The sequence below is a fragment of the Nomascus leucogenys genome, chromosome 9 (assembly GCF_006542625.1).
Source record: "Nomascus leucogenys isolate Asia chromosome 9, Asia_NLE_v1, whole genome shotgun sequence".
NCBI classification, from domain to species: Eukaryota; Metazoa; Chordata; class Mammalia; order Primates; family Hylobatidae; genus Nomascus; species Nomascus leucogenys.
Genome location: NC_044389.1, coordinates 6221083 through 6244321, shown reverse-complemented (window position 1 = coordinate 6244321; position 23239 = coordinate 6221083). Strand labels below are relative to the sequence as shown.

At 43.5% G+C, this 23239-nt stretch overlaps 1 protein-coding gene across 1 annotated transcript in view; it reads left to right on the top strand.

The window, feature by feature from the left end:
• Positions 1-1496: 1496 nt before the first annotated feature.
• The window catches only part of KL (klotho), a 48815-nt gene continuing 27072 nt past the window's right edge, over positions 1497-23239 (top strand). The window contains exon 1 of the mRNA XM_030818407.1: positions 1497-2315. Coding sequence (XP_030674267.1) covers positions 1497-2315 — 819 coding nt within the window. The remainder of the gene's footprint in view (positions 2316-23239) is intronic.

Below are 23239 nucleotides of genomic sequence, written 5' to 3'. Positions count from 1 at the left end.
AATGTTATTGCCTTTAAATTTGTATGAAATAATGCAGGGAAGATAGATCACTGGGGGAGAATGGATGCAGCTCTGTGAGGATCTTGATCATTCAACACACGTGTAGGGGTGAGGAAACTAAGGCACGACTTACCGGGTAGGGAGGTAGGGATATTAGCAAGATCCTTCACTTGTCTGGGCTTTCTGTTTTTGAGTCACCTTTGCGCAGTTTTTCACTGGACTTCACAAGCCTCTGAGGCGGCGGGGCAGACAGGACATCCCTATTTTATAGACGAGGAAACTTAGGCTTACAGAGGTTTCCTGCCCCAAATCACAAAGGTGGAGCCTAGACCTTCTCAGTCTCCACCAACTGTATCTCGGTCATCCACAATCCTATCTACCCACATCCAAATGGACACCGTGGCTCTGCAACTTCTGTCAAAAGGGCTCTTTGGCAACAGGAAAAGCGTCATGGCTCCATTGTATTGTAGAGGATGGGAATGGGTGTTCCGGCTGAATGCCCCCTCTTTTTTCCCTCCACAGCTCAGATGGCAAATGTGGGACCCAGGGACCTCTCGCTCCAGCAGGGCTGTGCGCACAACTTTGCACAGATTACCTGCTAAGTCAGAGCCGAAAGCTAACACAGATGCCAAAGGATAATAAAGGTGAATGAGATTTACTCAAAATTGGAAACTTGGTGTTTGGTTTTTCAGGAGAACAATCAACAACTGTGATTTGAAGTTCACCAGGGAATTCTGAGAGATCTAATCAAAGATAGAGTGCTGGTCTGAAATGATTAAAAGGTAACAGTAAAAGGGAGAGCAAAACCCCAGTCCCAACGCAACCCATAAATCGACTTTGTCTTCCTCGAAAGAGGGGCGCGGGTGGGCGCGTCTCCCGGCGAGCATCTCACCTAAGGGGGAATCCCTTCCAGCACACGGCGAAGTTCCCCCTCGGCTGTTCCACCTGGCCGTCCCTCTAGGATTTCGGCCAGTCCCTAATTGGCTCCAGCAATGTCCAGCCGGAGCTTCTCGGGGCCTCCGAGTGGGAGAAAAGTGAGAGCAGGTGCTTCCCCAACGGCGCCCTCCGCCAGGGCCCGGCAGGATCCCGCGCCCAAGTCGGGGAACGTTGGTCGGCGCCTTTTCTCCCAGACGAAGCCGCTCCAGGGCTGCTCTCAGAGGACGCGCGGCAGGCAAAGTGAATGAACCTGAGCGTCCACGAAACGTCCTGCGCGGCTCCCGGGAGCTGGGAGAAACAGGTGCCTTTCTCCGACGTCCGCGAGCGACGCCTGCCGCACCTTGCCCGCTGCCGCGCCCCTCCCGGGGACCCCTCGCCCTCCGCGCCCCCGCCCCCGCCCCCAGTGCCAGGGCGGAGGCAGGCCCGGCTCGCAGGTAATTATTGCCAGCGGAGCCCGCCGGGGAGCGGGGGTGGGCGCGCCGGCGGGGGGCGGGCGGGCGCGGCGGGGCGCGGGCATAAAGGGGCGCGGCGCGGGTCCCGGCGCCTGGCTCCCGCGCAGCATGCCCGCCAGCGCCCCGCCGCGCCGCCCGCGGCCGCCGCCGCCGTCGCTGTCGCTGCTGCTGGTGCTGCTGGCCCTGGGCGGCCGCCGCCTGCGCGCGGAGCCGGGCGACGGCGCGCAGACCTGGGCCCGTTTCGCGCGGCCTCCCGCCCCCGAGGCCGCGGGCCTCTTCCAGGGCACCTTCCCCGACGGCTTCCTCTGGGCCGCAGGCAGCGCCGCCTACCAGACCGAGGGCGGCTGGCAGCAGCACGGCAAGGGTGCGTCCATCTGGGACACCTTCACCCACCACCCCCTGGCACCCCCGGGAGACTCCCGGAACGCCAATCTGCCGTCGGGCGCCCAGTCGCCGCTGCAGCCCGCCACCGGGGACGTGGCCAGCGACAGCTACAACAACGTCTTCCGCGACACGGAGGCGCTGCGCGAGCTCGGGGTCACCCACTACCGCTTCTCCATCTCGTGGGCGCGGGTGCTCCCCAATGGCAGCGCGGGCGTCCCCAACCGCGAGGGGCTGCGCTACTACCGGCGCCTGCTGGAGCGGCTGCGGGAGCTGGGCGTGCAGCCGGTGGTCACCCTGTACCACTGGGACCTGCCCCAGCGCCTGCAGGACGCCTACGGCGGCTGGGCCAACCGCGCCCTGGCCGACCACTTCAGGGATTACGCGGAGCTCTGCTTCCGCCACTTCGGCGGTCAGGTCAAGTACTGGATCACCATCGACAACCCCTACGTGGTGGCCTGGCACGGCTACGCCACCGGGCGCCTGGCCCCCGGCATCCGGGGCAGCCCGCGGCTCGGGTACCTGGTGGCGCACAACCTCCTCCTGGTGAGTGCGAGGGGCCAGGCGGAGGGCCACGCAGGGGAGACAGAGGGCCTCCGCAGGGGCCAGGGGAAGTGTGGGAACTGAGTCTCCCCCAGACGAGGCTTCACTTGGACACGTGTATGTGGTCACCAGGGGGAACCTGAGCAGTTCTGACGTCCCTTGGAAGGCGTGGAATTAGGAGAGAAATCCCTTAGTGGACACACGAGTGAGTGCCCCTTGGAGTCCATCTGTGGAAAGGAAGCGGGGATAGGTTTCCGCAGTGAGGAAAGAAACTCCTTTCTCTGGGTGTAGAGGAATTCCTAGAGGTGAGGGCGGGGAGGATTTGCTAGGAGTAACTACAGGGAGAGAATGAGCAGGGTGGATGAAAGAAACACGTTAGTTCTTAAGCCACACGGATCGCATTACTCTCTGGAGATGTCACGAGTTCAGTGTTAATCCAATAAGATCTGTCTTGCTTGTGGCACAAGTTCACACTGTTGTGAGTGTCAAAACACAACTCCCCGAGAGTCAGATTTAAATTGTGTTTGGAGGTCCCTTCTGCGGTAGGGCAGGGAACTGCATCCACCAATCTTACTCACCAGGGGTGTGAAGACCACTTTATACAATCTCAAACAAAGCTAGTCATAGAAACACAGAAACAACTGCAGGGTGATATGGATTGTTCTACCACACCTATATTTCCACAGTGCTCTCTACAGTTGAAAGGGTTCCTCACTTATGACGTTGTTAGCCTGATAAAATTAATCGTAACACCCCTGTGCAAAATATTTTATTAATTTTGACAGCAGGAAATATTGATATGCCATGGTAAGCTTGTCTCAAGTATTTCTTCCTCCTTTTTTCTCCTTGGTGTTCAAATTTAGGCACCATTGTTTTCTCCTTAGTGTTCAAATTTAGGCACCATTGTTTTGGGGATTCATTTATAATCATGTCAGTTGTTAGTACACTTTGTACAGAGTTTTGTATCACAATAAAATATTTTATGTACATGTATAAACATTTTAATAAAAGTGTTTAAATGTACAACTTTTGGTACCCAATTTTGATGACTTGTGGGCCTACTGGGAGATCTATTTTTAAATTTAGAATTCAGCCACATATTCTGAACAAAGTCAGTATGAAAACCATTTCTAAACACTTTTAATTAAAGCCATAGATAATATGGGCAGAGCAGTACAGGGTTATTGAGGTGACTTAGTGCTCTGAGCTGCTGGTAATGTTGTAATAATGGCTAAATTAGATTTTATGTCAGTTCCACAAAACCTGTTTGCTGCTACTGGCCATAAAAGAATGTTGGGTTTGTTTGGAAACACATTGTGATTTTTGTGATTTCATACTTATGTGTGTCTTTTCATAAGGATGTTTTAGAGCAGTGATTCTTACACTTTTTCAATCCTTTTATGGAACTGAAAAACCCTAAAGACCACCAGTGTATGGCTGGTGATAGAAAAACTATGGGAAGAATGGTCTCACTTTTTGAAGAAAACATAAGCAAGTTATCAGTTCATACTGGAAGCAAATAAATGGATCAGCTGGAGGATCTAATAGATCACGCCCGTAAAATCTTTACTTTAGGTTTAAATCCTACAAGTTCTATTTTTAGAGTCCCTAGGATAAACTCGCGTATACAAAGTAGTCAGTTGTTATTATAGTGGCTTATAGGATCATTTTATTGTAAGATAAAGACTTGCGTGCTCTCTGGTGCTCTGGTGTTTTAAATAATCAACATGTTAGATCTTTGTGCCCACTCATGGCCCTCTGATTAACTTCTCAGTTATATTTTTCAACGCTTACACAAAAAATTTGCCAAACACTAACCATCCTTCCTAGAAATGCAGTGGACTTTGTATTTAGGGAAATTAGTAACAGGTGAATGTTCGATTTTGCTGATGTTGCAAAGAAGCTGTTAGTTGGTGTAAAGTATTAATTTTGCTTTCAAATTCCTTTCGGTTTGGTGCTTAGTCATTCTTGTATCTTATTTAGAAGCGAGTTCCCATTGTCAAAGAAAGTATCTTGAATTAATTTTGTTGTATGAGATACTTTCATTCTGTTTTCAGTGACCTTTCTTGGTGTGTATATGGGGGTTGGGGGAAGGGAGGATAGAAACGTTTGAGCTTACCTGAAAAATATAAAACATTTTGCAGATTTTGATAACAGGGCATTTTAGCTGGGGCTTAGATATTGCTGCTGTACAGACGTAGGGGCCAGTTGTGTTCCGGGATCTGATGCTGGTGAAGGATAAAGACTGGCTAGCACCCTTCCCTCACTCCCTTTGTGTTTCCACTAATTCACAAATGGGTTAAGGAGGTCCCCTGGGATGATAGGAAGCTTGACCCCTCCTAGAGAGTCAAGAATCATCGATGGTCTGGAGGACAGGAGGCAGAACAAACAAACAGCAGGACAAATAATGGAGGCCCTGCTCAGAATGGAGGTCTTGATGTTCTTTGTGGGTTCCTCATACGGAGTGAGCCTTGGCAAAAATGGCATGTGTGTGTGTGAGAGAGAGAGAGAGAGAGAGAGAGAGGAGAGGGGAGAGGGGAGGAGAGCAGAGGAGGAGAGAGAGAGAGAGAGAGACAGAGGTCTCCTACAGAGAGCTTGGAGCTCAGGCTGCTTTGCTCATTTGAGTGTAATCCAGGAGGACACACCTTTTCTCTCGGACTTGAAGACCAACTGCTCAGCCTTCACAGCTCTTGAAAGAAAGTTCTTAATGTCCCCTGAAATCAGCACTGGCGACTGTAGTTGGGGAGTTCAGCCCCAGCAGTGCCTCTGAGTCTTTGTTCTGTATATGGGTTCTAAGAGGATTAGAATCAAGTTGGAAATACACGTGCTCCCATTCCCCACCTTCGACTCCCCTCATTGCCTGAGATTCTTGCAAACATTTGTGCAGGGAACCTGTGAAAAAGACTTCTTTCACGTAAGGAAGTAGGGCTAGGAGATACTGATCTGGGCAGTGTTGAGCATTAGCGTCAGTGTGCAGTTCTCAGCCCATCTGTCTGCAGTGTTTGTTGAAGCCATCACTTCGTGTCTCTTCAATCCTTCCTCAACTTGGATTTCAGGCCCTAGCTCTCCCTTGCTTCTCCTTTCAGCTCCCTGGCGATTTCCTCTTAGTCTCCTTTGCTTGTTCCTCCTCACCTTGCCTGTAAATAGTGGAGGGCTCAGGGCTCTGTCTAGATTCACTCCAGGCCATTGCTTTGAATACCGCTGCATCCCGATGACTGGAGATTTTGAGTCTTCACCCAGGTTTCCCCGAGCATCAGACTTGCATAGACAACTGCCTTCTCCACGAGGATCTTTAATGGGCATGTCACATTGAACACATCCCGAACCAAACCCCTGCTTCCCCTTCTCTATTATGACTTTACTCTTCCAGTTGTTGGACCCCGAATCTTAACTACTCCCCTTTTTCATGTCTTATTTCTAATCCATCAACAAATCCTGCAGCTCTACCTACCTTCAGGATGTGTCCAGAATCAAACCACTTCTCCCCTTATCTATGACTATGATGGAGGTGCAAGACACCATCCAACCTTGCCTGGGTAATGGGAAGAGCCTCACTGCTGGGGTTCTTGCTTCTGCCTTGCCGCCTGCAGTGTGCCATGATGCATGCTCTACAGGGTGACATTATGTGTGGACAAGACAGAGTCCTTGCTTTTTCAAATCCCACCTGTTCTTCTGGAGCCAGCTCACACGCTCCCTTGGGCCCCATGCGTGAATGCCATCTCTTCCTTCTATGGCATCCCGCACAGGACTTTGCTTTGCTCAGATGCCTCCTCCCACGCTCTTCCCTTTATTTAACCATTTGTCTCCTTTTTACCCCTTCGCTAGCTGGGGTAATCCTGTTCACTTCATCTATATCTCTGAAAATGGCATCTTGCCCTCCCTTGGTGCTCAGCAGGTGGCTTCTGGTTTACTGAATAGCCTAATTTCACCTTTATAAACTCATGCTACTAGAATTTTCTCTCCTTGTCAGTCTTTCTAGCCACTTTCCAATGTAACAGAGACTACCAAATCCTAATCCGATAAGGAAAAATAGGTAAACATAACGTGGCAGACTCTGATATCTGCAGTGAAAATTTAAGGTTCATCATCAAATGTGTGATTCCATTGTGAAAATGTCCAGTTAAAAGCTATCTGTAGTCACCATGCAGCATTATGAAGAAGTTTTCAGAATAAGGGCAGGTGGTAAAGTCTCCTGGCCAGCTTTAGGAGTATATATTGGAAGGGGCTTTGTTAGCTGATTGAATTTTTATTCCCCAAGTAATTAGTATAAGCAATTTGTCTACTGTATATATGCTCAAATTACGTATACTATGCACTTTTGAGAAATACTTTACAAGTTTTCCTTTCATTAAAATGTATTTGGGGCCGGGCGCAGTGGCTCACACCTGTAATCCCAGCACTTTGGGAGGCTGAGGCGGGTGGATCACCTGACATCAGGAGTTTGAGACCAGCCTGGCCAACATGGTGAAACCCCGTCTCTGCTAAAAATACAAAAAATTCACCAGGCGTGGTGGCAGGTGCCTGTAATCCCAGCTACTTGGGAGGCTGAGGCAGGAGAATCGTTTGAACATGGGAGGCAGAGGTTGCAGTGAGCTGAGATGGCACCATTGCACTCCATCCTGGGCAACAAGAGTGAAACTCCATCTCAAAAAAATGTATTTGGTACATAACTAGAATAATCAACTGGATTGAAAGTTAATATAAATTTTAGAATACTACTGAATTCAATAGTGCGTTTAGTCAGAAATAGTAAAAATATCTCCCAAACAGCTTGAATCACTCCTTTTTGAACACATTGTTTTTTGAAGGTTACAGTCAAGTCCAAGAAAAAATTTTAAAATAGGAAAAGAATTAATGAAATCATTTCAAAATCATAACAGTGTTTTAACAATGCCAATTATTTTGAGTTGAAGAAAAGAAGGAAAATGTAAACTATGCATTCAAATAATGTCAATGTGCACTTCTCAGGTGCAAAATGAATGAACACTCAACTGTGCCAGCTGAATATGTAGCAATCACGGCTTTTGCACGTAGAAGCCTTCTGAATTATATTCTCAAAAATATCATCGCTCTAAACTAGAATTTTATTATAATTAATTTGTGCAAAAGTTGTCTTTCTTTCAATGAATGTTATCTTTTTAAGGCATAAAGGAAATTTTAGGTGTAGGAGGAGAATAGAATACATGCTTACTGGGAGGACAAGTAATAATAGGTGAGTAAAAACACACAGCTTATTGAATTGTCCGAGATCCACATTTTCTCCAGAAATGCAAAGTTATACTTGAAATCTGTATTTAAACAGATAAGCAGAATGTGACTTTTATGTGCTCTATTTTGATGTATTCTGAGTACGAAGATAGCCTGAAGGATGCCTTTTTCCCCTCTTTGTCTTGGGGTAAACTCTTGCTTACCCTTCAGAGACTTGACTCAAATATTTTCATTTTGCAATAACCACAGGTAGAATGGATCATTTACTCAGTTGTGGCTCTCTTAAGAGCACAGACTACCTATCACATTTATTTTAAAATTTGTAGTGCTTATCTCAGTGCTTGGCACAGAGGAAAGAAATACAATTTTTAATGAAGGCATAAGTGGAGAGGTAAAATACATGTTTCTGGTTTCAACGTGTCCATTTTCTTTCTTGTAAATGGAATATTGCTCTTGCAGTCTGCTCTCACACAGTATCTGGGAAGGAGTTTTAAAGAGTGAGGAAGAACAGTGAAGATTTTCCTAGGCAGATACGTATGTGACCTTTGTTGATTTCCAGAGCACATAATATCCCAATTTCATCCAGTGGACAGGAAAAGAGAGGAAGAGGGAAAAGGTGGCCTCTCAAGTGCCTGACCTGGAAGCTGCACCTATCACTGTCCCTTGGGCAGAACTCAGTCCCGTGGTCAAAAGGAGTCTGCAAATAATTGTCCCCTGAGGAGCTGTGTGCTCAGTGAATGATTCTATTATGTTGAAATCAGATGGGAACAGATCATTTAGGATAACCAGCAGGCTCTACCACATTGCCTAACTCCCAGGCATATTGTGAGAATTAAAAGCACCTTATATATGTCAATGTGTTTTGAAAAAATACAAAAAGGTCTACAAAAGTGAGCCATAAATTTCTTAATAATCATAGTAATAATAGCAAAATACTTGAGAAATGGTCCTCTTGAGCTGTTTAGAAGGAATCAAACAAATGCATTAGGCATGGTAGCCTTACTTAACTACTTAATTTGCCTCTTCTTTGAAATTATTTCAATAGCATTCGACCAAAAACTATCAAATCATTTTTGAAATAACCTATTTTACATAAAACATATTATCAAGTACTTTTCTGGATCCAGCTTGGTGGTTAAAAGATACATACTAAAGTTTATGACTGATATAACTTTATATATTGACTAAACCAAAGATAAATATTGATTGAACTTTTGTGGCCCCAGTTTCAATAGATTTTTTATTAATATTTTTTGTTTGAAGTACAGATGTCACGTCATCCATGAACCGGTATCATTATAGCTTGATAAAATACTCAAATTGAAAGCCGTGATGTACATTAATTTTAAATATAATGGTTAAGCAAATGTTATTTCCATATCTATGAGTGCACTTTTATTTGATAATTAGAACGTTAGAATCAGAAGGAATTTGGAAAATCCCAGGTTACACTTCTCCCCAGGACGAACTCCTTACAGTGGCTCTCCTGGGGTCAGCTAGCTTTTGCTTGCAGGAAAAGTACACTCACCAAAAGTACACTGCTTGGGCTGCACGAGAGATTCAGGTTCCTCCCATCCACCTGGCGTGGGCTGTGAGGGGGCTCCCAACCTAGGGGGACTTCTTACCCCTTCCTGGCCAGAGCTGCCATTTCCAAGTCTCTGCACTGTCAGAGGACAAAGGCTTCTCTCTGATTCTGCAGGGCTGCCCCTTGTTCTAGGAGAGTGGCTGGGGTTTAGGGTGGTAGGTCTCACTTAGGTTGCCACGAAAAGAGGGATAAGGTAAGATTCCTGCCCTCATGTCACAGATTAGTAGGGGAGAAGTAACTGTCAAATAATTACAGTAAAATGTATAAATGCCTTTTACTTGAAGCAGGAGGAACTCAGTTCCGCTCAAGTTACCCCCTTGATTTTCTCTTTCATATTGAACCTGCTGCTGCACAGGACTCCTCCGTGACTGTCTCTTTGCCTTCCTAAATCTCAAAGAATAAAGCAAGTCACTTTTTGACATCTTTCACATATTTGAAAAGACCGGTATGTTTCGTTCTTCCTAGAATTTTCTCCTTCATGCTAATGTCTGCTCCAAGAAGACATGGAGGTGACTGGACATTTAGTCTGGACATTTCTTGAGAGCTTACCCTGTGGCAGGCAGTTGCAATGCTGAATTCTGAGAATATGAATGTAACCTTTGAACAGGTGCCTCTGTCTTCTGACGTTTGAGGATAAGGTGGAGGAGAGGCGAGGGGAAAGTCGACCTATCTCCCCAGCGGGGAGGGTTTAGCGTTGTCTGTGGGACCTGCCTCTGTCTCATCATTCATCACCATTGTCCTGCTGATGGGTGCAGAGGACTGAGGACGAGTGGTTGGAGTTCTCCCTGCGCCAGACCCTGTAGAGAGTCCAGAGCTCTGGCTCCCGAAGGAGGCATATTTGTAGGGCTCTTTTCATGAGGGTCCAGAGGACGGCTGCAAAGCTGCAGGGGAGGATGGGGGCATGGGAGGCAAGCCCGTTGCCCTGTCAGAGCCTCTTGGGGATGCTGCTCCTCCCCGCCTGTCCTCACTTCTCTTTGGATTTCTCATCATGTGGTCCTCTTTCCTCTGCCTTTTCCTCTCTTCAGTGTCCCAAGTTCTTCCATAGTGACCTGTGTCCCCTTTTTCCCATCAGGCCTTTATGCCAGCCCTGCACAGGTGCGGGGACAGTGGTAGGGGCCTCTTACTCCTGGCTCAGCTACCTCCCAGAAATTGTGTGCAGTCAAACACAACTCAGCGTGGACATTGCTCACCAGAAGTACACTGCTTGGGCTGCACGAGAGATTCCGGTTCCTCCCATCTACCTGGCATGGGCTGTGAGGGTGCTCCTAACCTAGGGGGACTTTTTACTCCTTCCTGGCCAGAGCTGCCATTTCCAAGTCTCTGCACTGTCAGAGGACAAAGGCTTCTCTCTGATTCTGCAGGGCTGCCCCTTGCTTTAGGAGAGTGGCTGGGGTTTAGGGTGGTAGGTCTCACTTAGGTTGCCACAAAAAGAGGGATAAGGTAAGATTCCTGCCCTCATGTCACAGATTAGTAGGGGAGAGGTAATTGTCAAATGATTACAGTAAAATGTATAAATGCCTTAAGAGAAATAAGTACCTGCTTAGGTACCTACTTCAAGAAAGGAGAGATAGGTTAGCGTTCTGGGGAGGTAGTACGGGAGCAGTCAGGGAAGGCAATCCTTGTAAGATCAGGGGCTGGCAATCTTTTTCTGTAGAGGGCTAAGTTTTAGACTTCGCAGATCCTACAGTGTCTGTTGCAACTAGTACACAGTTCTGTGGTTGCAGCATGAATGCAGCCATGGGCAATGTGTTAATGAATGGGCACAGCTGTGTTTCAATAAAACTTTATTTACAAAAATAGGTCGTGGGCCCTGCTGCTGGGTGTGGCTTGCTGGGCACACAAAGTGAGAAGGGCATTGTGCCCTTCTAGGAAACATCCCTTGCAAAGTCAGTGCAGGTGAGACAGTGTGGCCATGCCCACCACAGCATGAGGTCTTTTGAATGGCTGAAGCGTCAGGTGGGAAAGGATGAGGAGCTGAAGAAGAAAGCCTGGGAATTTCCAAGGCCTCTCTTAACATTTGCTGTGCAGAACCAAGCAGTGCCCCAGGTGTTCAGAGTAGACTTCAGTGATTACATTTCTTGTTAGACACTGAATTTTGTTCATGCCGTCCAAGATTGCATTAACAATTTTGGCTGTCACCTTACCGCGGACTCAAATTAGTTTGCAGTCAGCTAAAACCTCTCAGGTTTTTTCCCCTCACCTTGTGAATTGCTGTGAAGCCAAACATCCCTGTCATCTCTTTTGTAGTTTATTTTCAAACTTTCAATCTTATTAAATTTCATCTTCAATGTGCAAAGATAAGAGGAAGTTTACCGCAGATGGTGGTTTATTCTTTAAACCTGGATGTCAACTAAATGTGTTAAGGTAATCAGTTAGAGGAATATTGGTACGCTTATACAGTGGAATACTAATTGGTTATTAAAATGTTGATGTATGATTATTAAAAGGCAGCCCATGGTATGTCTCTTCTGTATGAATAAGTATGTAAAGATTACTGTATAGTTCATGGGTGGGACTGGGCTCTCTCTAGCCTCTGTCCTTCATTCTCCCTGCCAGTGCCTTTTGCCTTGCAGTGTCCCTTCCCTGGCTACATACTCAAGACTGGATTTGCCCAGCCAAACCCCATTAACTCACAGAAGCAAGAGGAAAAAAATAAATTCTTATTAGTTTAGTTCTCTAAATTGGGGGTGGTCTATTTCACAGCAATAGGTAACTGACATAAAAGGAAAGGAAATAATGAAGTAATTCCAGAAAATTTCCTGTAGCTGGAGGACATGCATTTTCATATTGAATGGGAAGAACGGTTGGCGGGGGGCAGGGGGGTCATACCTCTGTGTTATTGCAGGGTCCTGGCTCCTAGGGACCTAGGCACCTCTTCAGTCACTGAATTATAGCTTCGAAAATTGGCTAAGTTGGGGAACTGTACAAGGGGTCATCACTTTTTATGTAGCCATGCTCTGTGAACCATCTTTACAACTCCCTGACTTCTGGCAGTTAAGCACCACTCACTATCTGGCCTCTGTAACTTCAGCATCTGACTGTCCCTGTGGGTGGCAACAAGCCCAGCTCTATGACACCTCTGCTACCAGCAGCCCTGGCCTGGAGAGCGGTGCCCCCCACTCAATGTCTCGGTGAGATTGGCACCCCCATGAGCATATTCCTGATGGTGCAGTGAATGCTCTGTCTCCCTACTTGGGACTTCTGGGAAACACTGTCCTCTGGTGGGTTGTTTGACCTCACATAATATACTGGTGCCAGCTTCTGTCTGCTTCTTGATTCTTTTATCAGCTGTTAGGGCAACAATGTCAGGCATTTCCGCCTGCTCAGCATTGGGCATCCCTTTTTACAGGCTTCTCAGAGCCACCCTAGCAGCAACTTTACCGCGTCTCCTGGGGTCCTTGCTGGATCGTGAAAACATACTTCTGGAGAAAGTGTTCCCTAGATAATGAATTATTTCTTGTCCTGTGTTAAGTTCCAGTTCTTTTGTCAAGGACCCCAGTGCTACTCCTCAGGATTTGCAGTGCATGCTCAATCTCGAAGCAATGTTGGGATATAATATCTTTTCTTCTCTATCAGGCCCAGCTGTCTCCAGGTGGGTTATGCTAGGATTTAATCCTAGTTAGTGCCCGGTCAGCTCCTGAGGGGTGCACTTGTTGCTTTTTAGGGGCGGGGTCTCTTCAGCATAAAGAAGTGCTATCTCTTACTAGGGAAGAATGGGTCATCTCTGTAAGCTCCAAATAGTCCAAGTTTTCCCCAACCGAGGCCTTGACCTTGGCATAACTGATCTGCCTTGGCTGAGCATTTAAACATCCCTAAATCTCTGCAAGTCTATCAGGTCCTAGGCCTGCTGCTAAGTTTCTCTACTCTTCCACTGCAGGAGAGAAGGCTCTGGCTCTTATATTGAGCCTTTAACTGTTTGTTATTGGCCCTCAGTTTCTCATTATCTCTCTGTAGAGTCTCAATACAGTATACCAGAAAGCATTCAATTCCATCTCCTCGTAGGCAGGGAATGCCTAAATCATTGCACCTACAATGGCATTCTCCACCAGGATATTTCCCCAGGTTACTGCTGTTGAAATATTTAGCAATTGAGGCACCTACACAACACTCAGAATGGCATTCTCTTTGCTTTCCAGAAAGTGAGTGAGCTGGTTCCCCAACCCCTCTTGTGTTAGTTTGAGTCCTGAAAGAAGTAAATGTCAAGATAGGATTAGATGTACAAGAAATTTATTGGGGAAAGAATTGTGAAGGATAAAGGGGAAGGAGCTAGGGGAGGCATTGAACCTTTGGATCATGATGTGTGTCCAACAACTGTGAAGGAGAGTGGGCAGGAAGAAGGATGGGCTGGGAAGAGTTTCACTTGGCACTGTGGGTCTCAGAACAACCCAGGCATAGGCTGATGGGGACTCCTTGAGCCAATGTTGCCCATTGGCAGAGTCCACATCTTGCTGAAATGGGCCTGCATTAGTTCCCCTGCCATGTTTAGTCATCTGGGAGTAGCCGATGAGAAACATGATTTTAGGATCAACTGCAATGGTAGATTCAAAGGGGTAGCAACTGATAGCCTCAGTCAACTGTGCTCCTTATAGCGGGAACACTGAGCAGTGCGTTTCTTGGCCATCACAAAGACTAGTGAGGAGTGCCCTTCAGGGAAGGGAATGAAAATTATTTCCAGCCTAGAATTTGATACTTATCTAAACTGTCAATCACTCATGAGAGTCAAAGTCCTAAAAAATAAATCTTCCATAAACCCTTTCTCAGGAAGTTATTGGAGGGTAACCGCCACATAACATGAGGAAGACAAGGAGGAAGACATGGGATCTATGAAAGAGCAGGTCTAACCCAGGAAAAGGATGATGAACTGTAGACCCATGATATCAGATGTGCAGCAGACTAAGATCAGCCAGCACAGAATGGGGGAGATTCGAGAAGTGTGTCCCCCCAAAATATTGGAGGCCAATGTGACTTCCCTGGGGAAGTTTCTGCTGAGAGGCTATCGGAAATTGAGGGAAGAATTAGTCACAGTTCCAAAGAAAACAGAGCAAATGAAAAAGCAATGCAATTATGAACTTCAAAGAAAACAAAAATAGTCTTACTACATTACAAGGTCCAACTGTGAATGATATTCATGTTGGCAGAATAATGTCAATACCAAATGTCAGTTAAACCCAAAATTATTGTATAACTAAATTGGCTGTGTAAGAGAGCCAAACCCTCATCTAGTATAATAGGAAGTCAGTGGATACTTTCTGAAGTGTGGATGTGTGGTGATGTAAGTTCCAAAAGAAAAAGTCTTAAGAGTCAAAAGTGGTTGCCTCTAGAAAGGAGAACTGGCGGAATTGTAGGGCAGTGTAGGACAGGGAACTGTGATTTTTCTTGTAAGTCGTTTTGACATTTTAAACCATGAACATATATTACTTGTATTTTTAATTTAAAAAAGACATAAATAGTTTTTCCATCACTTTAAATATTAATTTTGCTAGTTATAGCACATATTTATAGCATTACACTCTGTAGAGCTCTTTTGGATTCAAGTTTTGGAGAATTTTCAAAGTTTTAGATTAATGCCTTTGTGAGTTTTCATCCCTTTGATGATAACAAGTTAAAAAGAAATAAGGTTATGAATAAACCTTGTGGGATATTGTTAGTCACCTTCTCTCAAGTCAATCTGTCCCATGAATCGATGTTTCAGACATTGGCCGGTATTTGATACTTAATAAGCAAGCAGTAAGTTTTTGTTGAACCAATGAATACTCTTAAAATATATTTTTTCAAGTGGCAACAGTACTATCTTATTTGCACTCTACTTTTCTTTTTGACCCTAAGAATGTCACAAAAATGTTTAGCAACTGTCAAAATTATTACATACAGAGATGACTACTGTGTTCTCAGATACGCTATATGTCTTGGTTCATTTTGTACAGCTATAAGAGTAGCTGAGACTAGATTATTTATTTATTTATTTATTTATTTTTGAGACAGAGTCTTGCTGTGTCGCCCGGGCTGGAGTGCAGTGGCACAGTCTTGGCTCACTCCAAACTCCACCTCCCAGGTTCACACCATTCTCCTGCCTCAGCCTCCCGAGTAGCTGGGACTACAGGCACCCGCCACCATGCCTGGCTAATTTTTTGTATTTTTAGTAGAGATGGGGTTTCACTGTGTTAGTCAGGATGGTCTCAATCTCCTGACCTTGTGATCCACCCACCTCAGCCTCCCAAAGTGCTGGGATTACAGGCATGAGCCACCGCGCCCAGCCCTATTTTTTTTTTTTTTAAAGGAATTTATTTCCTCCAGTTCTGTTGGCTGGGAAGTCCAAGGGCAAAGCTCTGGCATCTGGTGAGAGACTTCTTGCTGCTTTCTCCCATGGTGGAAGGTGAGAGCGCAAGAGAGAGACAAAAGGAGGCTGAACTCATCCTTTTATAAGGAACCCATTCCTGAGATGCAGAAAGAGCAGGTCTAACCCAGGAAAAGGATGATGAACTGTAGACCCATGAGGTCAGATGTGCAGCAGACTAAGATCAGCCAGCACAGAATGGGGGAGATTCCAGAAGTGTGTCCCCCTAAAATATTGGAGGCTAATGTGACTTCCCCGGGGAAGTTTCTGCTGAGAGGCTATTGGAAATTGAGGGCTTCCTCAATTAATGCTTCTGTGGTAACAGCATTAATTCATTGATGAGGACAGAGACCTCATTGCCTAATTGGCCTAAAGTGAGACCTCTTAAAGGTCTCGCTTAATACTGTTACAATGGCAATTAAATTTCAACATGAGTTTTGGAGGGGCAAGCATTCAAATAATAGCACCACATAATACAATAAAAATTATCTGAGCTAAGTTTGGTAAATTTATTCTAGGCATCCATGTTGTCTCCTAGTTATCTTCCCTTCCACAGTACTGATGCGTTTTTGTTAACTGTTACCTAATTTTGCTCGAGTCTATTGTTTCTGAAATTCATATTATCTTCCCTTTTAAAGTTGAGAAAATTTTCATTTTTCAAGCACCTTATTTTCTATAATCTCTCAAAGTAACTGATGGCTGTTCCATGATCATAAGTGCAAATTATTTTGCTAGACCACACTTGGAGATGATGAATTTGGAATGGCATGCAGACTCCCGACATCAGGAGTCTTGTCTCCTGCAATAATCAGGAACCCAGGCTTAAAAGGGAGCAGGTACAATAGAAGGGCAAGGGGTAACAATGCTGGTGAAAGACATTTGAGGAAAGCTAGCAACATGAAACAGAATAAAATAAACGGAAAAGCAAACCAGGGAAAATAAATTATGCAGGAAATTAAACACATACACAAACTGAAACAGGAACAATCAGAACATATAAAAAATTCTTGAACATCAATAACACAATAGTTGAAACAAAATATTTAGTAAAATGTTTGAAAAGTAAGGTCAAAGCAATGCCGTAAAAGTAGTACAAGATGATAAAGAAATAGAAAATATTTTTGAAAGGGAAAAAGATTTAAAGGATATTCATAAAGATCCAACATCAGACCAATAGAAGTTCTGGAAAGAGAGAATAAGGAAATAGAGGTCAGGAAATTTGTAAAGAAATAATATAATAAAATGCCCCAGAACTGAAGAACATGAGCTTTTAGCTTTAAAGAGCCGACTGAGTTCCTAGCTCAATGAATGTACAGACATGTAAGGGTACTGAAAGCTCACCTTCAATGTCATGTTTCCTAAAAAGCTAATGGAAGATATGCACCAGCAAAATTGTAGTAAACACACAGGAAGAAATAGGATATAGAAAAAGTATGGTTTCAATCCATAAGAAATAAAGGAAACTCCGAGGATGAGAGCAGCTCTTGACAGCATCTAGTCCAAACTGGACTTGGAGGCTGGAAGGTTCTAGCAGGGAAGGAAGAGCTCTGGGTGAAAAAGTAGACTCAACAAATAGATACTATCGTAGAAAACATGATAGAGAATCACTAACACATTGAAAAAATCACATATAGAATATTCCGCAAGCTTAATAATGAGGTCATTATTTATTCAAGGGAAAATTAAAAGCTGTTCAGAAAAGAGAAATGTTATAGTGCCCTATTTGGCTCTAAAACGAACATTTATATAGGAACTTTCATGTAAATACTAACAATGATTTAAATAAGAACAGACATTTGGGAAAATAAGGGAAGAAAATGGGGCACGTAAAAGAGCTAACTCCTCATTATCCTAATGAATTATTAAATTTCACAATAGCATAGTATTTAGAAATATGATGGTTATTACGAGAAGAAAGAGCTAAAAGGTTGCCAGTAGGGAGCAGGAGTGGGGGTTAGAGACGGGATTGGGGGAGATGCTTACTGTTTTCATGATAAGCCTTTGGTACTATTTGATTTTAAACTATATAAATGCATTCACTAATTTAAAGTAATTTAAAAAACCCATACCACTGGATAATGCTTGATAATTTCTAGAGTCCTTTTTTTTTGTATTTTGGGGCAGGTAAATTCATTGAGAGACCCAGAGAGTTTAGCTGACTTTCCCGTGGGTACCAGGGATCAGAGCTGGGGTCAAAACTCGGTTTTCTGAACCCCTATTCCCAGTGTACATTCCATGACTCCAGGCTGCCTCCCGCATTGCACAGGTTACCTCTAGGGGTGTGCTAGCAAATGCCTAGACCATCCTCGTCCACATCAGCATCTGAAATGGACAAGAATGTTAGTCGTGACTTGCCACTAATGTCTTTAACCTTAATTAACATCTGAGAGGGTCATCATTACATCATTACAAAAACACTAACCCAGATACATCTGTTCCCATTAGTATTTCTATGTAATACCCCCAGACTTGATGGCTTTAAATAACCATTTTATTTGGTTTACAAACTTATGGGTCAGGATTAGGGAAGGGCTCACCCATGCAGTTTTCCTCTGGTCCACAGTCATCTGAAGCTTGAACGGGGTGGGGCATGCAAGACGGCTCACACATGTGATCGGTAGCTGAGGCTGGCTGTGGACCAGAGCATCTCTATTGGCCTCGCTTACACAAGTGGTCTCAGATTAGTAGCCTCTGTACATGGAAGCTAGCCTCCCTCCCGGCAAGCATCCCAAGAGAACTAGGAGGAAGTGGTATGGACTTCTTTTTCTTCTTCTTCTTCTTTTTACTTATTCTTGATATCATGTAGCTTCATTTCTATCAGAGCAGTCACATGCCCACAGATTCAAGGTGGAGGGTCCATAGATCCGCTAATAGGAGGAATAGCCAGGTTACATCGTAAAATATCATGGGGCATGGGAGATATCCATCTATTTTCTGTAGAAAATACATTTTGCCACAGCATCACTGGCTTTCCAGCTCACAGTGATCTGCCTGGCATGCCTTTTTCCGTCTCTCCAGGATCTACATCTTTCAATATAAGGTTTAGAAACTACCTCCTACAGGAAGACTTCCTTGATTTCCCTCAGCAAGAAAGAATCTTTCCTTCCTCTGAATCGCCATTGCATTTTAAAAAAAAATCCATCTTCTGGCGTTTCCACTTTCAGACTTATACTGTAATTATTCTGTATACCTATGTTTGACCCCTCACGATGCCCAGCATAATAATTTGTCTATTGAGTAAATATTTGCTTAATGAAATAATCATTACATGATAACTCAAATAGCAGTCCTGAAAAAGTGCATTTCGATTCAGATCTCTCTCTTTTCTTCCTTCACAATTCTCATTTCCGAAAAATGAAAGAAATCAGAGGATCCCTTATGAGGAGTTACAGTATAACTTATGCGTGGCTGTTTCCTGTGTTTACTGCTACTCAGTGAGAAATACGGGAGATGGGAGAGTGAAAAACCACGTCATTTACAATTTGATTAAAAAGCTTTTTATCTTTTCCTTTCACGTTTAAGCGTTGCCGTTTTAAAAATTTCCCTTTCGTCATAGGGGAGCAAGCAGCAGTTAACACTGCAGTTCCCTGTTCTGGAAATACTCTCACAGGTGTTTCAACACATTTTGTCTCAACTCTGACTCCTGCCCCGCTGCCCCACGCCATCCAGCCACACTGAAGGTCTTGCATTTGTGCCTTGGGGCATTATTTTTTCTTACTCTTCTCCCTGCCTGGAAAGTTCTTCCCAACCTGCCCTACCCCCATAGCCACAGAACCAACCCTTCACATTCCTTAAGTCTACGGTCACAAGCTCCTTCTCAAAGGAGGCACACCCCTAACCACCCCCATTTGGTGACTTCCTGTCTCCTGGAGGCCCCCGGAACAAGTCTTCTCTACTTCCTGCAACCCACTTTACGAGCAGCGGAGAAGACTACTTCCGGGGGCCTCAAGGAGACAGGAAGTCACCAAATTTACAGGTGCTGTGGATGAAACTGTGTGATAATGAATTTATTGGGCTTGTTTTTTTAGCTTCTGAATAGAAGAACCAATAAGAGCATTTTTTTAAAAAGATAAAAACAGACAAACACAAACTCTCTAGTATAAAAGCAATTTTTTTTAAAAAAGATGAACACACACCCTCAGATTGCCTTCTTTTGAAAAGACAATCTGAGATTCCTTATGAAATCCTCAGACAGAAGCTGTTTCTTTGAATTTAATATGCTGTACACTGTAGAGCCAAGAGGCTTATAGGGTGTTAATTAACACCCCTTGTCAAACATTTGTAAATGAATCTGGCTAAAGCTCAAGGAAACCAGGTTTTTCTGTGTGATAAAATATAATCTTTGGAGATTATTTATGATCACAAAGGGAGACTGTACAGAAAATTTTCCTAGACTTGGAAATGAGGCAGGATTATTGGTGTCCATCTGGGCTGAGGCCTCAGGCAGGCCTGCCTGGTTAATCCCATTCTCCTATCCTCATTCTCTGGGGGTGCAGAAGGCAGTGCACCTTTGTTCAATTTGCTGCTTACCGTGGATTAGGGCATTTTAAATTCTGTAAGGGTAGTTTTTAACTTGTAGAAAACTGACAGCGATGGGAAGGATTCTTGCCTAATAGGGACGCAAACGGATTTTGTTCTGTAGAGATGTAAATGAAAAGATGAAAATCACAACACACTTAATGAAAGGAAAATAAAGACTCTTGTGAGTGCCACCAAAAAAATAAAATAAAATAAAATGTATCTCCTCTCCGTGGCACTCCAGGCCTCCCTTACCTCACTCTATTTTCTTCATGGCACTTACTGCCTTAGAACATTCTTTATAATTTACATTTATTATGTTTGTTGTTGATTGTCGCTCCTCCTGCTAAAATGGAATCTCCGTGAGGGCAGAGGTTTTTCTTTGATTTGTTCCCTGTTGTGCCCCAAAGTGCTAGAATCATGCCAGGCACGCAATAGGTGCTCAATAAATACTTCTGGAATGAAAATCCCCCTCCACTTAGACCGGTGACTTCCAAACTTTTTAAATCTTGACCCACAGTAAGAAAGGCATTTTCCATGTTGAATATACACCATTGAAACAAAATTTTCACAGAAAAAACTTACCATTATTATAGGCAGTGCACTGTGATATTTCCTAATCTCTTCTATTTTGATTTTCAAAATTGCTGAGGCTACTCATAGGTTGATTTCACAAGTGGAATTTGTATTATGAAAAACTTTGACTTAAGACCATGTCGAACGTGCTACCACAAAAAGGCAAATGGAAAAGAAGGGGGAAAGAGCAGGCCGATGACTTTCTGCTATCCGCCACTCCTTAAAGCATATTTCATTTTCCTGTAATTGTATCCTGTTCAATGATGTAGAAATCCTCACACACTCACATGCCACTTTTTCTTTGGGTGAAAAGTGTTCTCTACTGCAAGATGAATTGAGTTATTTCAAAAGCAAAGAGCTATAAATGAGCCTGTTAAAGTCTCAAGGAGAGTCTGTTGGCATCTGCTGTTGATAACTTAAAGCAGGAGAATTAGATAAGGAGGCAAAAGTAGAATGTTTAGAAAATAGAAGTGACCATTATAGAGGAAAAACTGCTTGTCTCAGTTTTGTTGATATTGGAGAGTAGCTCTTTCATGAGGGTATTGTGGAATTATTGGCAATTATAGTAATAGATGTTTACTGAAAAAATCCTATTTGACTGATGAACCACGGAATACTTTTGCTGACCTTGTGGAAAACATCACTTATCTGAGTTCCTTATATTCTTGTCTCTTTTTTCTCATCTAGCCTATGCCTCCCTACCTGTTTCCTCATGGTTCTCATTTTGTTGCTATTAGAAAAACAGAGATACAAAAACCAGGAATTGGAACCCCTCTGTGTCTCCAGTAATAATTCTGTGATTAATGGGTTAGATGGATTCTGGTCACAAGCTGGATATTTTGTTAACGACCTAGCGTCAATGACTTGGAATGATTTTCACAGTAGCATGATTTAGTATTGAATAGAATGATTTAACTAATGTTGATTAGTTCTGCACAGATAAATTAATGAAGCAAGAAGCTCAATCTCTGATTTATTGATGTATTTACCCAGTGTGAGTTATGAAATCTTTTTTATTTCATTTGAAGGAAGTTTTTATTTAAATACAAATAAATAAGCTCTTTATTGTCACCTACTTTGGAAAAATCCAGAGAAAACAATCTTAAGTAACAAAACTCCAAAATTACATGATTTTCAAAAACTACCCTGACCTTTATCTTGCCTGGTTGTTACAGTGTACCTTTAACTAAGTGGATTCTTAGAGAATCTCAAGTTTGGTTATATTTGTATTAAGGAACTCTATATTTACATTTGACCAACCCTAACTAAAACTAGCTTAAGGAAGAAAAGGGACTTTATGACAAGGACAAAGAATTGAGGAAGAACTCCAGGGACTTTAGATTTTGACAACTGTATTTGGCTTGAAAGCCACCATTACTGTCAAGGAGGGTTCCCTTTCTCCCTCACTAAACACATGCACACACACCACACACACATACACATACCACATACATACCACACACATGCACACACACCACACCACACCACACCACACCACACACACACAGAAACACACACAGACATACACACATGCACACACACCACACACACACACACCACATACATACCACACACATGCACACACACCACACACACACACCACACCACACACACACACAAAACACACACAGACATACACACATGCACACACACCACACACACACACATACCACATACATACCACACACATGCACACACACCACACACACCACACCACACACACATACACATACCACATACATACCACACACATGCACACACACCACACACACACCACACCACACCACACACACACACAGAAACACACACAGACATACACACATGCAGTTATGCTTGGGTCAGTTTGGCTTTTATCATCCCAGAGAGTCTCTTCCCATGTCAGCAACTCCAGATTCACTTCCTCTCCTAATATAGGAGAGTCACATGCCTCTATTCCAGCAAAACAATCTCAGGGAAGGTATCTCATTGGCCTGGCTTGGGTCATTCAACTTGAAGTACAAGAAGAGAAAACAGTATTCTTTTACTTTTATAGATTTCCTGTAAAATCAGTGGATAATGGTAAAAATTTCATGACAGCAGGTGTTTTACCTTATTTATGTTTAGTATCTCTAGAACCCAGTATGATAGTTCATAATAGATGCTTACTAAAACAATTATCAAACTGTACACTTAAAAATTAAAAGAGTAAATTTTAGGTTGTGTATGTTTTACCACAGTAAAACAAAATAAAATAAATCTATTATTGACCTTATTGTCTATTTCTCAAAAGTAGCATACGTCATAATTTCATGTGATTTCTAAAGGAGATCTAATCTCAAACTTAGTTCTTAGAGTAAAATAAAAGGTTAGCAATCATATACAGCAGTAGACTTTACCTTGAAGATTTAACAAAGGTTTGAAAGCAAAATGCTATGATACTGAATATACTAATGTTTGGGGGCTTGTGAAAAGATCTTAATATAGGAATCGTATATCTTCCTTTAGACTGTGTCTCGGGGAACATTGGGGGTCAGTTTTTCTATCAGTGTTAGTATGTAGTAAGTAATGGCATACATCTAAGCTTGAGATTTTGCTCATTTCTGTATTCTTAGCACTTATATATCCAACATATAATAGGTGTTGGATAATATTTGTTGAATAAATGACTAAATAAATGTCTTGGCATGAGAATTATGCCATCTACAAAACCGGTCACTTTTTAAAAAA